Below are 18,073 nucleotides of genomic sequence, written 5' to 3' on the forward strand. Positions count from 1 at the left end.
CTGCAGAAAAGAAAGGCAAAGAGAAAAGAAAAAGAGAAAAAAGAGACAAGAGGAAAACAAGAGAATTAAAAAGAAAGAAAAAGAGAAGAGAAAAAACAGCAAACAAAAAAGGAGATAGAATCTGAATTAAGGTCAACTTTTAATTATAGGTGCATGGTTTCTCCAGGTTGTGGATTAACCAGGTGTCGCCTCGGTTTTGACCGAGTGCCCCAGAGCGTATGGTACAGGGTATATACACTGCTCACACGAGGCCCCACTTTGCCCCGTTGTTGTTTAAAGCTGCCCCGCTCCCAACACCAATGTGTTCAATTAAGTGCGTCACTTCTGTGGTTCTCTATCAATCAGCCATGTTTTCATTTCATCCGGGTTATTTCACCCTTCACCACTCCTGGATGCTGTGTGAAAACTGATTTGGTTTCTTCTGTAAAGTTTCTTTGAGCTCTTTGGTAGGGATATAATTTCCTATTACCTTCTACAGCTCGTTTTGAAAAACATCTAGTAGGAAAAATTTCAGAATCTACTCACTTTTATGGGATTTTTCTGTAATGGAAACATGCCATTTCATAGGAAAAAAGGGGTCCAGGAGATCACTTTGTTTATCTAGACCTTTTCAACACCTGGTTCAGCAACTTCCTCATCCACAGCCGGGGTTAAACGTGGGTGTCACTAGCAGACTCACGCATGGCCCGCCAGACTAGCACAAGACGGGATTTGTTCCCTTCAGACCCAAGTCCTGTACAAAGCAGTCTGCCCCAGACAGCCACCCCACTCTGCCCTGTGGGGAAGCCCTCCATGAAAAATCCCCATGGGCGCAGCACCGAGGACCCGATTAGGAGGAGACTGGTGTCGCAGTGGTGGGAGGCGGTGGAGGTGCCGATCGTCTCTCGATTTGGGCTGATTAACCTCGCTAATATCGCTGTGCTGATGCTCTCACCTGAGGGACCTTTGTGTGACACTGCACTGAGTTCCCTCACAGTTTACAACCCTATTTTAAGAGAAAAACTACCCCATCCCATTGTGCTGGAGACCTACTGCAGCAGTTATCGCTAGTAAATCTTTGATCACTGCGGCGGAGCGTTGCTTTGTTGGCAAGATGCTGAGTATTGGAAAAGGTCTGTGGGCACGCGTTATAACAGGCAGTAAACCTGCCATTTTGACAGCAGAGAAGATACAACACGGGCAGCTCAAATCTGTGCGCCTTGGACACTGCAACTTTATGCTACTGCCTTTGCCTACAGCTGGGGAGATGGCAACTCCCAGAGCACAATGTCAACCTTGACCGACCACTCAGAATGAGAGAAGTGACTCTCCTTCACCTGGTTGGGTTAAGCCAACCACCAGACCTCATGGGTTGCCTACAGGACACAACCAAATAGGGGCTGCTTCACAAGCAATGAAGATCACCATTCTTCTGAGCTTTTCTCAGCTCTGGGAGGAAAAATATGCTTAAATTCTTGGGGCTTTCAAGTAGTGAAAAATCATCTTACTACTACATTTAAAAAATTTATGTGATTGCCTTTCATGGGTTAGATCAGTTGTTTGTATCAATGTGCCTAATAAACTACAGGTCTTCCTGAAATTCTGGTTTCACTCCCGGCAACCAGTAACAGGGAAGAAAAAGGCAATCACAATCAAACATTAGTCAAAATACCCTTTTCTACTAGGGGAAAAAAAAAAAAAAAGACCCAACAATAAGCCAGAGCCACCAACTGAAAAAGAGCAACATCAGAATGTGGGTTATCAAAATTATACCATATAGTTTGCATTCCATAAGCGTTTTCAGTATAACCCCTACTTTCAAAGGCTTAACATGCAACTATAGGCTTTAGGCTTAAAGATAATTTTCTTTGGCTCCAAGGGTAGATAATAGCAATTTCATAACTTACCACAAGGGTTTTTTTGTTTGTTAAAAACAAAAACAAGAAAACATTAACACACAAAAGTTCTGTCTGAAAAACATTAAGATTCTTTTAACACAACAAACAAATGCAAATAAATGTAGCAAGTAAAAAAGATGCCAGGGCAATAGCAGAGAAAATTACTGCATGTAATTAGGAACCAAAAGAAACCACACAGAAGAGCAAAGGAAAAGAGAAAGAATTGCATGGTTTATTTTTTTTCCTGGAGATGTAATGAAAAATAAGATCAAATTCCAATTTTACTTCAATCTTCCAACCTACATATGTAATGGCGAAACACAAGATTGACAAAATCACTTCACCATTTGATAAGATCAGAAAATCCAGATGCAGAAGATAAATCCTCCAAGACAGGTCTTCAGCTTAGCATAACTTGGCTTTGATGCCAACACAGTCGAACCATTATAAAACCAAACTTGTCCCTGCATCTCCTGTTCACGTAGCTGCAAAAGCATTTCCTCACATGCATCAGCCTTAGCTTTTAATTTCTTACCTTTCCACCCATTATGGCCTAAATCTGATGCTCTTCAAACTTGGAACATTTGCTGAAAGCTTGGTACAACAGAGAAATGACCCTAGAATGCACTTCAAAGCGCCGTCTCTGACAGCTATTACGCATCCAAGGTCTCAATACCACAAAACAGGCACGTTTACCTACAGGAGACCCATCTCCCTCAGACCTTGCACCCCCATCATGGATTTGAGAGGTGTGACTGCCGGCGCACCAAAGCAGCAAGCATGTCTGTGACCATCTGAAGTAGCAGAGCTACCATTTCCCTCCCTGAAGACAGACAGGGAGAGAAAGCACAGGTCTATCTGGAGAGAAAACTGGGGTGCTCGCAGAAGCCTATGCTGTATAGTGACATAAAGCTCACAAGGAAACGCTACGGAAGCTATGGAAGGGACATCTCACCGCGAAACGAGGCACAAAGCTGACCGTATGGAGACAGGACATGCACCAGAAGCAGGTGGCAATGCTGCACTTCCAGAAGATTGGATGTGGGAAGTGAAAGGCCTCTGCTCTCCCCTGTCCGTCGGAAGACGCCTCGGGAAGACGTGTCACGCTCCTCTGCCCACAGTGCACAGCTCTGACCTGATCCCCTGGGAAAGCCCTTGACAATTACTTGTGCGTGCATCTCCAGGGTTTGAGCCTAGTGCTCAGGGACGTGTCTATGGAGCAGACAGGTATCACAGAGCTGCCCCACGCTAGTCTCGAAGGAGCCTGCGATGAGCTCACCACCACCCATCCCGCTCGGGTATCTCATCACCACACCTCCGCCTGGAGCACACAGACATACCTTGGGAATCGGCGACGGCTCGGCAGGATCGGGCTCATCTGCCTTCGAACGACGCTCACCCACGGGCCCCTCCCCACGGGAGAAAGTAAGGGATACTCACCAAGGTCAGCCTTTTCCTTCAGGATGTCTTTGAAGTTCAAGCCGCTGTTGAGCGTGGATTGTCTGTACCTCATCAAGGCCTCCTTCTGCCCATTCTTCCCCCCATCCATGGGCTTGACCGGCTCAGCCCGGAAACCACACTTCCACTTGGAGAAATCGGACTGTGCCCATTTTGCCAAGTCCTCGAGCTTCACAGTAACTTTCTCTGAAACAGCGATAACTTCATCCTGCAAGAAGCGGTCAAACGAGAATACGACACGTCACGCGGGGCTCCACGATGACTGATAAACCTGTAACACTGACCCCCCCCATACCCCGCTGGAAAAGCCTATCTTGATGCTGGCAGATTAATTTTCCTGTAATACAGAAAAGCTAGTACTTCATCTATTCCTCCTGCCATCTAAGCGGAAATATAAATTGTTTACTCAAAACGAATACACATGATGTAAAGACAATTTCTAGGACCCGGGCAATGATCCTAAAAGGCATTTGAAATGCAGGTTGCCAAATCACATTCTGTGTAACCCAAAGCCTTGAGGGAAAGTTTGTTTTTTAGGTGCAATTAGCTGCAAATGTAAAAATTCATGGCTGGATGACTAATGGTTATAGCTAGTCCTGAAATAAATGGACTAAGTAAATCTCAGATTCTTGGAACTCTGACTCACCAGAAAATTCCTGTGTTTATGGTACATTTTCCCTTGGCTTATACACAAATATTGAATTTAACTTTTGTCCTAAAAATTAAATAAAACTGTGATGTAATCCCAAAAGAAATACTACATAAATGTTATGTGCTTCCCACCAAAAGAAACTTGCACATTCTCATGTTTCTTAAAACCTTTTTCAAGATCAGAACTGTAATTTTTTTCCCTTCTTAAACATACATTCTAAGAAAAGCACTTAAACTTAGTTTAGCCTCCAGAACATATACTCGAATTAAACAGCTCTAATTGCTGAATTTTATCCTTCCAGGAAACAATCAACTCCTCTCAGTCATGATGAATAAGCAGAATGTTTTATAGCTGACTCCAGCGAGTAAGGGCTGAAGAAAGCCTCAAAAAATAAACAAACAAACATACACACATATCCAGCAAGATACACTCCAGATTTTTTAGTTAAAACAGCAGAAATAATTTATGTTGTAATGAGATCTGGCTGCACACCACACCTTGCACACCGCAGATTTCTAGTGCTAAATAAGGTTACAGGTTCTTGAAATAAAATAAACCGGAATCCAGTTTTTCTCTCAAATAAACACAAATATTTGTGATGGGGAGAGAAATTCTTTGAGTTATTAAACAAAGAGAAAAGCACGATTGATTCTCTCTGTGTGTTTTTTTTTTCCCCACTGAACACATTCCTCAGGAAATAAAATACTGCTCAATAGGGAAAAAAAAAAAAGCTTTATTGTGATAAGTTACACACAATACAAAACCTGAAGTATCTCTGGTAAAAAAGCAGATCTGATATTCCACTCTCCCTTACATAATACAAAATCATTTTATAAGCAGGCACCTTCGTTACACTTAGTGCAATAACAAGTATTTGGTCAGAAACAAATGGCATGCTTATATGCTAAGCAAGCTTGTAATAAAATCTTTTCCTTTATCACTGCACAGTGTAAGAGCTTCCACCGAACAACAAACAATAACGGTGATGTTTTAAATCTCTGTTTATGACAAATGTCAATACTTTGTAAACAAGCGTTGGGTACTACAAAGTACAATTTCAATGGATGGTTTCACCCAATTTCATTACACCATCCACTCGAAATAAAAAAGCTGTAGTTGCTATGCATTTTATAGCTATTACACAGTGATTATTAAACGTCAGGATGGAAAAAAATATAAAATATAAATATCAGCCTGCCTGCAGACAGTCTCAGCAGTTTCTGGGTGAAGTCCTCTAATTTAGGATGTTGAATACCATCACTAGCTACTACACAATTTCTAATATTCAACACTAGAGAAATCTATTTAGCAGCAGTTTTAATAAAAACCTGACTTGGAGATCAGACATGTTTTTGGTTAAAATATTATTTTCCAAATAGCTCTCATGATCAAATGATTATGATTTCAATTACTAGTTTCTTCATATCCTTTCCAAGAACTGGTATGACTAATTTTGGCTGGCATACAAAGTAAGCCGAGCAGACAATTTATTAACCAAAAGAAAAGTACAATCACTATTACATCATCAATGAATAAACTTGTTTTCGAGAATACAACCTTCGCACACACGCACATGATGTGTACACGGGGGGGGAGGGGGAAGGAAGGAAAAAAAAGAAAATAAAAGAAACTCCACTGTAACTAGAGCGAAGCGATGCCAGTGTGCTCACTGCTAGGCTGGGCCTTGCAATGGCAGCACCCGCCTCATGGCTGCCGGGCCAAGGGGCCCCATCTATCTCCCACCTGCAGCCCCGCCGCCACCAGCCCCCCAAAACCCAGAGCTGTTCCTGACATTAAAGACACCACCCCAGGACTTGGGGGTCACCCCAAAGGTGCATTTCTTTTAGCCAGAATATGGAAAAATGACCCTCTATATTTCACGGCCTACCTTCGGCCGCCCCACCCTACACGCAGTGGGATGAGGTAGACCTGCTCTCTATCGCCGTTCTTTTTTTTTTTGAGCTCTTGCTTGCTTTCAGCCCAATTCAGAGACAACCAGACACATTCTCCCCAACTCCCCACACACCATGGCGGTCATAGGTGGAACTGTGGTCCTCCTCCGAGCACCACTGCCAATGCCAATCCCCACAGTGAGGGGATGTTTTCCCGCCGGCGCCTCATCATACAAACACTGCTGGGCAGCAAAACATGGCCGGTAGCCTCAGCCCCTTCTTCCGGAGGAGCCCGAGCCATGGGGCAGCTTCCAGAGAGGCCACCTTCCTCGCCCCTCGGCTAACACAAGAGGTCACCTGCCCCAGTGCCACCCAAACAAAAGCCACCCAACTATTTCACCAGCCCTGGTATTTTGATGTGCCTCACCAAGCTTTCACACATCCCTGCGAAACCTTTCCAAGCGCTCAGACCCAAACAATGAGTTATTGGGCAGGTTTATATATTTTTTTAGGAGATTCTGGTGACAAAAGGGATCCTCTCCTTTTTTTGTTAAGCAAAAACCACCTTGCAGTCCTGTGTCCCAACAAAAGTTGGTTGGCTCTGCCAGCTGGAGGAACCTGAGAAACCTTTCCAAGAGCTCAGACCCAAGCGATGAGTTGTGGGGGGTTTTTAATACATTTTTTTTTGGAGCAGCTGGTGATAAAAGGGACACTCTCATTTTTTTGTTAAGCAAAAACCATCTCGCAGCCCTGTGTCCCAACAAAAGTTGGCTGGCTCTGATAGCTGGAGGAGCCCGCGTAGCCATTCGGCATCAACCACTGCACATCTCCTGCCACAGCCCTTCTAGAGGAACCCTTGCAACGAGATGACAAAGGAATACAGATGTTGAATAAATAAAAACCAGGTACACGGTGACACATGACTAACAAACCTTTAGAAGATTAAAGAAATCTGCTTTATAACCTTCATGTCATTCATAATTATATCTCTGTGTAAACATGAAAAACCACCCACGTCGCATACAGTGCATATATATATCTACACAAAAATCAACTCATTGTGTATTAGCTATGCTCTGAAGTGATATGTTTATGAGGTCTCCACTGCATGGTTAAGTCTTTAATTGCAATTTTTTTCCTGCTACAGCACGATGAGGTTTGCAGGAGGAACCAGCCGGCGCTGATTTCAGCTCTGCTCAGGAATGAGATTTATCTCGGATGCGTCTTTTTGGATGCTGATCGAACAATGGCAACCCTTTTCCCAGCCACAAAGTTGTCTAAATCGTGAAATGAGTACTGACTATAAAAAGAGGCACTTTTTCTTCTGTTTCTATAAAGCAGGTATCTAGTCAGCCTGTAATTTTAGCACATCTTAAAAGACTCCTGAGCAAAGTACGATACTTTCAAGTGGGAAATGGAGAGATGGTTAAGAAAGATGGTGATACAAACCCTTCTCATCCCTCTCTTTGTTTTTTTAAAAGCGTATTGGATTTGCATTTTCAGAGAAGTCGTCCAGGGAGAAGGGGACAGTATCTTCTCGAGAGCCGTTACGCTTAAATATTATGTCACTGTTGTCTAAGCAACCATCACAGCCTCCTGAAAGCACAGAATGCTATATTGCCTGACTCAGCAGATGGTTGAAATACTTACATTCAGGGAAAGAGGTCAGGTAGTTAGAATAGTTTAAAGCAGATAATTATTTTTTAGAAGAAATATTAACTCTTACAAGGCAGGGAGTCACAGGGCAGCACTGGGAGGTCGTACATCTTGATTGCACACCCGCATACGGTACGTCACAACGCCTCACTCATTGCCAATAACTAGGAAAGATTTATATTTTAGAGATGCCGAGGCAGCCTTAAAAGAATTACGGCGACTGAGATATCTCAAAATTTTGACGTGCTGAGACTGTTTTCACTCCAGTGCTTCCAGAGGTCATTTAAGGAATTCTGGAGGGCACGAGCGAGTCGAACACCTGCTTGGCTGTCTCCTAACATCAAATATGTGGCCTAGAGAGAAACAGGAGACGTACTGTAAAAACTCTTGCCGATAATTACAGGAGACACCGCGTGTCATTTATCTGATCAGTATGATTTGCATTAGAAAACATCTTCAAGCCTTTTCACTGAAACCTTTAGCACGGTAGATAGCTGGGGATGCATATTTTACAACCCAGTACATTGCTGATGAAAACACGTTCATCCGCAGGAGCAAAAAATACAGTGTGACTCTTACAGACTGCATTCACCGAGGATAATAGAACTGCATATTTCATTTGGGCATAAAGGCCTCTATTATTCTGGGCTTCTTTTACATCCCATGTATTTTTTAGTTTTTTTGTGATTTAGGTGAAAAGCACCTTCCCGTTCCTTGCCCAACAATGCAGTTCTTGCATCGGGAATCCGGTTGCCTGCTCTAGATCCCTTTGAGGAGCGGAAGATCGTGTCACGGAGGTGGAGAAAGGAAGGAGGGGGCTTATTTCCAATAAGCACCTCTCACATAGCAATGCCTCTGTCAGGGTGTTTGAGAAAAGTACCGTCACCCTATCTTGACAGCAGTCAAACCGAGAGTCCCTGTTGTCAGAGTCTATAGTCCAGAGTTCTTCTCTGCCACAGATGCTCACAGGGCTTTGGGACAGCAGTGGAAACCAGGTCATCTCAATTCAGCCCTAACCCACTTGCCAAAAGCCACTCAGGAACCTGAGCCCAGGTCTCCAGAGTCATCTCCTACGAGCAACACTTCACCCAAGTTTTCCTCCAGGGACCATATTCAGCCCTGAAGGGGCGGGGAACTTTCAGAGTCTTTCTCTGGAGTAAGGAGGTCCCATCTCCCTGCTGCCTGCTGTGGAGTGGGGGTATACGTGGGGTTTTTTAAGACTGCAGGATCACAGACTGGCTAAAAGAAACTGTGGCTGAGTTATAGAAAAGGACTGGCTTTGGGAAGTGCCCTGTTCAGCCTCCCTGCAAGGCACGCGAAGGACTCTCCTGCCGTCCACTCCCTCATTACACGCTGCTCTTCCAGCACAACCCTGGGGATCCAGGGCACACCTCTGCCAGGCTGGAGATGCTGCTCACGTTCCGCTGGTGGGATCTACGAGTGACAGGGAAGCCGCACAAGAGGTTCCAGCGCCTGGCAGGGGCAGCTTTCTTTTCCCCTTTCCGTGCCCCAGGTGCCCCATTCGGTGCCATCTCCTCGTGCATCCCGTAGCCCAGGGCAGACGGAGGTGTCCCGAAGGATGCCGGAGTGGCGCTGGCCGCTGTCATCTGGGCCTGCAGTGCTCCCCAGAGATGCCAGCCTGCAGGGACCTACAGAGGCCATCGCTCTCGAGAAGGGAAACATGCACAGCCCAGGATTTTACCTGGCACAGGGGAGAATTTTAAAAGAGGCCATGGCAGAACCTTTCATCTGCTAATCCTTCGCTAATTACTTTAAAGGGCTATAATGATCTCGTTAAATTCAGGTGACAGGTATTTCCCCAGCCTACCGTGCTGCTTCCCCAGCCTAAGCACAGCCACGCACAGCTGTCTGAAACGCACGCCGATGGAGAACACTACGTCCCGACGCGTTCATCCCGTCTGCTGGGGTCCAAAAACCCCAAAGAAGAGACCGAGATAAAGGACACCGGTGAAGCACGTGAAGTCCTATGGCATTGGCTTTCCCTTGTATTAGCGAGCAGCTTTTTTGGCGTGACTGAGTATCTCCAAAGCCAGACAGGCAAAACATCCTGGGGCATGGCAGCACCGCGTTTTTGGAGGATGCTCTGTGGGATCCTGGTACATCTGGGCCAGAGGTGGGGTGGAGAGGGGAGCGCACGGAGGGACGGCTGAGATGCAGCTAGACTTGACATTTCTCCTGCCAGCCGCCTCCTCCGTTTCTGGGGTGGTTTTTTTCTCCCTCCTCCCGCTCCCAAGCAGAGGTTCAAATTGAATTTATATCTGTCATGGCAGATAGAAGTTCTGACCAAAGAGAAAATAGGCTTCAGTCAAAATGTTTTCCCGTCAGATAGCTCGCAGATCTTGAAGAGTTGTTTTAGTTTAGGCAAGTTGACAAGCAATTCATTCCTAATTTTGCCGACTACAGTTACAGTACGAAAAGCTTTCCTCGTAGATTACATAATTATATTTTTCTTAACAAGGAGTACATTGCATTAGCAGGTTTAAATTATGCAAGCTTATTCTTTTGTCTTTTGTTATATTGTGCTCTATTGTGCTGGTAAAACAATATGTGCTTTAATTAGCAAATATCTGTAAATAATTTACTTGCTTTTCATACAGCAGAACAATGGAGCCAATTTTCACATACATCCACTGAGCATGTCTAGGGGCTTTCTTGCCAGAACCTTCCATTGTTCAGTATCTGTATCAATCTGCCCATCATTAGCAGCTAACGTTCAACAACCCAGGAAGAAATTAAAGTTTTGGCCCCTGGGAGCAGCCCCAAGCCCCCCAAACCCGAGGCTACGCTTTGCAAAGAAAGATTAAAATACCCAGAAAATGAAAACAAACTCTTTTATTATCTATAACCCTGGCACCTTCGCATAGAAACATGGACGCCTGCCAAGCATTAAGGTCATTGGATTAATGCCATAAAATGCCGATGTTCATCTGACCTTCTGACTGCATTTTAGCTACAAAATAAAAAGCCCAACTTGATACGACACCATGAATCACGCGAGCGTCTGCTCTCTGCAGGGTTAACGCTGGGTGTGAACCCGCGCTGCACATGCACAAACACACATACGCACACACACAAAGGAAAAAAAAAGCTCTTAAATCAAGAGTGGATGACTGTTCGGAGACTTAAGGCATTGTTATTTTGAATGCGAATGAAAGGGCCAGAACAAGCATTGCAAGAATATTTCAATTATGTATTTCCCAGAACTACATCTCTGAGCAACTAATGCAAATACTGCTCCCACAGCAGTAGAACTTCTTCCCGAATAAAAGCATATAAGAGCTTGAATCAGAACATACTTTCTATATCATTCGCATATTGTTTGAATATTATTAAAAATGCAAAATCTATGTATGCGTTACTCTCCTGAGCAATACAGTAATTATGATTAAGGGACAAGCAGCACAAAAAGAGCCAATTTATCTTACTTGTGCTTAGGAATACTATTGTGTAACTAAGCAACTAAAGACAAAATATAGTCTAATTAATTCACTCCTATGCTTATTTAAAAGACACAATTAGAACATTTTTATTTTCCAGCCTGCACAGTATCTCAACACGCTTGAGGGTGTACCATGTGAGGCCTATTATTCTCCAAAGACAAGAGTTTAATGTTTAGTGCCACTGATCAGACTGGGAACAGCAACTCTGGAGAGCAGTGGGTGTATTTTACAGTCTGAAAGCGCTGGGAAGCGGAGGGAAAGGGGGAAAGAAAGGAAAAAAAAAAAAGTAAAAAAAAAAAAGGGAATCACTCTTAAGTGACCACATACGCCAGATTGCTGGCTAATGGCTAGCAACATGTGGCTTCTCTGAGTAATATCATTGCCCTCTCCTTCCTTTGCCGGCATATGCTACTGGTGGGGAGAGAGATAAAAATATACAGAGTGGATAGGCAATTACCAAAACCGTGATATTTTATGACAAATGCCATTTCTCTAACGCTGCTATTACAGTGCGCCTGATTTCCAAAGCTGAATTAATTTGAGCAAGTGTACATTGGAGATTGATGCTATTAGCATGATTTTTAAAGCACCCTTTAATAATCATAATCTGCATGTTTGAAACGTGTTGTCATTACCAGTGTTGACAGATACGAGCACAAGGCACACACCGTGGAGACTAAAACGGGGCTGTTCCCATATCGAATAAGAGTGTACAGATTCCTACGTCTCTCAAAAAAAAAAAAAAAAATTAAAAAAATCCATTTCTGCGCAAAGGGTGTAGCACATTTTTCAAGGGGGGTGGCAACAAAGCACTAGCGCCATGGGACACCAGGACAGCTAGGGGCAGGACCTCCACACACGGAGAGCCCCTCGGAAACGAATTGGGCTTTTGAGGGATGCTGTGAGCATCCGTCCCGAAACAAAGAGAGAACAAACCTGATGCATCCCTTAACTTCTTTCTGGAAGAATCTCTTTTGCAATTATAAATGACACACATTCATGGAGTGACGACTTTTTTTTTTTTTTCTTTCCCCCAATTAGTCTGAAAATGCAAAATACTGCTAGGGAAATAATTACAGGAAACTATCTCTCTCCTCTCCTCTGTATGAGCAACGTTTACTCATGTAAATTACTTGCATGAGTAAGGATTATTTGCAAGGCGAAAAGCATTGCATCAGATCCCCAGTTTGGGAGAAGAGATGGAATCAACAGGAGCTCGTAGTAAACTCAGCTGCTGCTGAATGAGCCCAAGGCAGAGCCCCACCGACAGCCCAGCCTCCGCCACCACGCAGGGCAAGGCAGGGCACGGCACACCAGGCAAAATAAATCCGTCGCTTGTTTGGGGCTTTTTTTTAAGGAATCACACACATCACACCAAATACCATCCCTGGATTTAACGAGCGCCGGCTTTGATATATATTTTTAAGCCCAGTCTAATTAATGCCAACACCTTTAAAAACATGAAAATACGAGGCACTAACAAGCATTTTGCTCTAGAACTGCTTCTGCAAAGGTCAGTCGCTCCGTAGCCCCCACGCTACCCCTTGGAGCAGTAAATGAGTCGGAGGAGGATGCGGCCAGGACCCTGTGGGCTGCAGGGTGGGGGACTGAGCCCACCTCGCGCCCCCTGAGTGCTGTGGGTCCAGGACACTGTGTCTGCCAGCTCAAAGTTGGGCTATGGAAAAGCTGGGGGGCCACTTTCCACACGCACCCCAGGAAACAGTTTCGAGCACGACAGTGTGCTCTTACAGCCGCTCCCTCCGGACCTTTGCAGGCCCCCGAGCATCCTCTTCCGAGCCCCGTGCGAGGTGCTTGCCATCCCAGAGGTCCTCCCTTCCCACAAAAGAGGTGAAATGGGGGACCACGCTGGTCCAGGAGTGGCCAAGAAAACCAGGGTAAGGTGATGATTTCCTCTGGAAAAACAGACAGTAGACGGTGTCCCTCCCATGAAGGGAGGACAGCCACCTTTTCCCCGACGGAGGGAAGGGGAGAAGGCTGCTCCCACTCTCTGACCAGTGCTGCACCTGCTGCAGCATTTGGGTTTGACGGCGAGGTCTCTGGGCTTTAAAAGCAGCGACAAAGTTTTCAGTGGAGTAAAACTCTTCCAGGTCACCTAACAGCATCCCCAAAGGCACCACGGCTCTCACAAAAACGACTCCGCTGCTCCTGCACAGCGAGACCACTGGTCTGACCCCGATGCCAGGGCTGGTCCCAGCCCTTCCATACATGCTGCTCTGGGATGCAATGAGGATCGGGGCCAGGAGCGCTCCTAACCTGCAGCGTGCGACTGGCCCCATCCCACATTTGCCATCCACCGAGACGCCCCGCAAAGCAACTTCCGGCCGGCTTCTGGGGCCGAAGGAGAACTTCCCTGCCGTGCCTACAGGGATGCTCGGCCTTAGGGCGAGGGAGGAAGGGGCACCTCGGCCAAAGCACACCTGGACTTGAACCCATCGCTGGGTCTGGGCCCCAGCGTATGGAAACATCCAGTTTTAGCAACAGTCAGGGTTATATTTTAAGTCTGGATGATGAATTCAGCTGGCTATAAAAAGACTTATATTTACACTTATCGCTGATTAGCTCAAACATTTGGCAATCAGATAAAATACGCCATCAGAAATTTCTTAGTAACAGAAGCATTACATACCTCCTCGCTTCTCCTCCCTCCCTGCAGCCACTAGCTGAATATTGTCAGAGTGTCAATGCTGCTATTACGGAAGAGAGGCAGTGAGCTGCTTCTATTAATCACGCCGCCAGCGCAGGTAGCTGCCAACGACAATGCCTAAATTTGCCATCACAAGCCTGCGATTCAACCACTCGCCCCTCTCATCAACAATTTTACTGACAGCGAGTGCCCCCTCGCCCTTTGCCTTGGACACCGCAGATTTGCAATACGTGTTTAAGCACCGGTTACTTCACCCCCACTCGCCGAATGCAAGACAAGGTGTTTTACCCCCTCGCCAGTCCCACGCCACCAATAAGGTCCACCCTGATGGCTACCAGCTGCCTCTGACTCCAGAGATGCATCTTCCCCCCGCAGAAGGAGCCCAGCCGGGCATTCAGAAGCCTTGCAACCCCTTGCCACCACTTTGGGAACAGATATGGGTGTCGTTTACCTAAGGACCGGTGACAGCGGGGCAGTTAGGAGACGAGGATGACACCGGTTACCCCCAACCCGCCAGCGCTTCGCAACGCGCCCGCCAGCACCCAGCCCTTCGTCCGCCTGCGCGTCCCCAAGCGGAATTCGGCTCGTGCCAAACTATTAAAAATCGATAATAAAAAAATTAAAAAAAAAAAAATAATCATCGCGATGTCTATAAACAAGTTAATGGAGTAAGTGAAAACAAAGTACATTTCTTAATGGGAGTGTTATGTTGCCCTCTCTAGGCCCTGGCTCTCAGTGCCGGTTTCTGTAGGCTCCCTGCCAGAGAAGTATCACTCAGAGCTGTTGCTGCTGCTGCTGCTGCTGCTACTCTGCTAATGAATGACTAACTTAGGCCAGAGGGGAAATGACATCACCGGGGTGTAAAACACAACTGCATTAGGAAACTTTTTACCTGCTTTACATTTGTCATAATTATTCCACACAATACGGCCGGCATTTGCATAATTTCGAGGCGTGCCATTATCTTAATTGAAAATTGTTTTCATATGGTTGAATAATGCAGAATGACATCAGTTAAAGCCCCAATGAAATGCACAAGTATAATCACACGGCTAATTACTAGCGGTGTTTGCATGTAAAAATAAATAAAATTGTGCATATTATTAGGAAGGTACACGCAGCTGAGAACTCTCGTACCGGAGCAGCGCTTCACTCGTGATGGTAGGATTAATTTTCTCTGATGTTCCTACCACAGTAACATGAGCTGATCATTAAGGCGTATTAAAATGATTTGTGTCCCTTTCCCCACCCCCCCTCCCTTCCAAATATCTTTCATTTTACACACACACACACACACACACACGAGACACACGCAGGCACAGTTTTAAATAGTCACCACGGGCAATTTCAGAGCATCCATTGCTCACTGTCATCTCCCTGATTCTTAGGAAAAGGCTCCCTTATCTCAGCGGCACGCACAGAAAATTAAAGTGAAGAGGTGGCAGCGGGCGAAGGTGGCTCCGAAACGCGCCTCGGCTGCGTACGCGTGTGTCAGGGGTACACGGCTGCCTCCGCACCTACAGCCACGCGTGCCTCCCAACGCAGCCCCTGCGGACATGCCCCCTCCTCTACCTACACCCCCCCAGCTCCAACAGAAGTTCCCCCAAAACACATCGTGTGTGTGTGTGTGTGTGTCCCCGCTTCCCAGCCCCTCTGGGGGACCATTCCCGCATCCCCCTCCGGCTCCCTCATCCTCCCCCGACACCCCCCCACACCCCGCACCGTGCCCACGCAATCAATTAGAAAAGCAAATAACGGGAGGGAGGGGGGCGCTGGGGGTGGGAGGGGGCGCTGGGGGTGGGAAGGGGGGGGACCGGCCCGGGGCGGGGAAGGGAAGGCGGGGTCCGCACGCTGCGGGGCTCGGCCGCCCCAGGCCGGGCGGTGCGGGGGGCGGGCGCGGAGCCCGGCGGGGGCTGCGCGGGTCCCGGCGGTGGGTGCCGGCGCGCAGCGTGTTTGCACCGGCCGCACGGCGGCTCCGAAATACGCCCAGGCATATCTGCAAGTTATTTGAATGTATTATTCCCGTACCTGTCATTTATCACTTTATTCAACACGTCCCTGCCAGCTCAATAGCTTTTGATCTCCCTCAGCCTCCATTTCGTAATTTCCGCCCTCTTAAACATATCGAATACTAAAAAAAAGCCCCGAACAATATCGAAATCCCCCCCACCGGGTTTTTTCCCCCCTCTTTTCTGTGTGTTTCGGGTTTTTTGGGTTTTTTGTTGTTGTTGTTGTTGTTAACGAAGCCGGGGAAGGGCTGGGCGAGCCCCGCACACACTCCGCTGCCCGACGGGCCGGGGGCGCCCCGTACCCCGACCCCCCTCACACCCCCGACCCCCCCGCTCCCTTCCTGCTTCCCGCACAAGTTCCCGGGCAGCGCGCACCGGAGCGCCCCGACGGCGCGGCCCCTCCGCGCTGCCCCGCCACGCACGGCGCGGAGGGGGACGCGGTTTGGGGAGGGTAAGGGGGGGGATGTTGCCGAGCCCGGGCATGCAGGTGGGGACGGGGAAGGGGGTGCCGGCGCTGCGTTTACCACCTCGCCATGGTCACTGGTCCTGCCCTGGGGGGTGTCCTCGGGGAGAAAATAAAGTTTGGCGCTGGAGAGAAGTTGCCGGCTGGTGCGCTCCTCCCAGAGCAGCTGCAGCTCCGCGATGCAGGCGGGCTCCTCCGCCCGGCACCGCACGAAGAAGAAGTCGCCGAGGGCGAGGACCCGCGCCCGGCCGCCGCCGCCGCGGCGCTGGAAGCGGAACGCCCGGTAGAAGACGTAGGGGCCGTGCGAGCCGCACGGGGCGCCGACCCACTGCGGGGAACAACAACACGACGGCGGCGGCATCAGCGCCGGGGCTCCGCGCCGCGCCGCGCCGCGCAGGAGGAGGGAGGGGAGGGCGGGGAGCGGAGGGGAGGGGAGCGGGGGGGGGGGGGGTGTGAAGCGGGGGGGGGGGGGGGGCGGAGGAGGGGGGGGGCGCGCAGCGAGCGCGGAGGCTCCGCGGGGGGCGTGGGCGGGGCGTGGCGCGCGCGGGGGTGCGCGCGCGGTACCTGCAGTGCGCTGCGCTCCATCGCGGCTCCGGCGCGATTGAACTCAACATTCTCCCAAACTTGTTGGCGTGAATGGAGCCCGGCAGGTCCTGGCAGGGCGAAGCCGGACCCGCCGCCGCCGCTCCGCCGCCGCGCCCCCCCCCCCCGCCTTCTCCTCCGCCGCTCCCCGCCGCCGCGACGGCGGCGCCGCCCCCGCCGCCCGCGGCGGCGACCACCCCCCCTCCCTCCTCCCTCTCCTCCTTCCACCGACACACGCACCCCCCCGCCCCGGCGCGCCCCGCCGACGCCGGCGCCCGACGCCGGCCCCCCCCCCACACACCCGCCCCGGCTGGGCAAAAATACCGCGGGGCGGCGTCGGGGTGCGGGGGGGCGGCGGGGGGGCGGCGGGGTCCCCCGCGGCGTCCGGCGATTTTTTTTTGGGGGGGCGGGCGGACGCGCCGCGCATCTGACAGGACCTGCCCGTATATGTCTAATATATAAAGGACCATTTCCTGCGGCGCGAGGGGCGCTGCGCGCGCCCGGCCGCGCTCCCCGCGCCGGGACCCGCGGAGCTGCGCGGAACGGGGCAGCGGGGGCGGCCCCAACGGCACCCCCCCACGGACACACCCCCCCCCCCCGCGGCCGGCGGGCCCCGGGGTGGGCGGCTCGTCCTGAATTTATTTATCTTTTTTCTTTTTTTTCCCCGGGAAAAGGGGGGGAAAGTGGGTTATCGATTATATAAACACATCAATATTCATGCGCCGCCGCGCTGCGCGGAGGGAACGCGGCTGGGCCAGGAAGAGAAAACACAACGGAGACGGCGGCTGGGGGGGGGCGCTCGCTCCGCGGCCGCGAAGCAGGCGCGCAGCGGGACGTGCCGGCACCGCTCAGCCGCGGGCGCGGGGGGGGCGGCCTCTCACCTGCGCCCCCCTCCCCACCCCGCGGGGAGAGCCGCGGGTTCTGCGCATCCCGCGGAGCCTCGGAGGCCCCGCGCTAATGCGGGCAGCGGGAGGCGCCGCCGCAGAGCCGCAGCCGCGGAGCGGCGCGGGGACACAGCCGGCTCCGCGGCTCCGCTGCCGGCACCGCATCCGCGCAGGGCCCGGGCGGGGAAAGTTTCCACCGGGGCCCCCAGAGCTGCGGCCCCGCAGGTAGATGCCGCTGCGGCGGTGCGCGGCCCTCCGCGCCCGCGGAGCCCCCACCCACCCTGGGCAGTGACGAGCCGGTCAGTGGCTGGGGGGTCCTGCCCTTTCCACCCTTTTCCGCGCCAGCGCAGCCAATCGCGGCCCCGCGGGGAGGGGGGGAGCGGCGCGAAGCGGCTCCGCGGGGACCTGCTCCCCCCCCCCCCGCCTTTCGCAATATTGGCACTTTCTCCCCCCTTTTTTTGGCTTTTTTTCCCC

The 18,073-nt window shown here is 49.9% G+C and overlaps 1 protein-coding gene across 6 annotated transcripts in view; it reads right to left on the reverse strand.

Moving 5' to 3' along the window:
* The window catches only part of ARID5B (AT-rich interaction domain 5B), a 119,145-nt gene extending 102,296 nt beyond the window's left edge, over positions 1 to 16,849 (reverse strand). For 2 of the 6 annotated variants that reach the window (XM_074590220.1, XM_074590218.1), the window contains exons 1-3: positions 16,698 to 16,849; positions 16,198 to 16,461; positions 3,318 to 3,543 (exon numbers count right to left, since the gene is read on the reverse strand). In XM_074590220.1, coding sequence (XP_074446321.1) covers positions 3,318 to 3,543; positions 16,198 to 16,461; positions 16,698 to 16,718 — 511 coding nt within the window. In that variant the 5' untranslated portion in view covers positions 16,719 to 16,849. Of the gene's footprint in view, positions 1 to 3,317; positions 3,544 to 16,197; positions 16,529 to 16,697 lie in introns of those variants that run through there. The other 4 variants (XM_074590219.1, XM_074590217.1, XM_074590222.1 and 1 more) reach the window with 3 other exon arrangements.
* Between the last annotated feature and the right edge of the window lie 1,224 nt (positions 16,850 to 18,073).

This window comes from Larus michahellis, chromosome 6 (genome assembly GCF_964199755.1).
Source record: "Larus michahellis chromosome 6, bLarMic1.1, whole genome shotgun sequence".
In the NCBI taxonomy this organism is placed as follows: Eukaryota; Metazoa; Chordata; class Aves; order Charadriiformes; family Laridae; genus Larus; species Larus michahellis.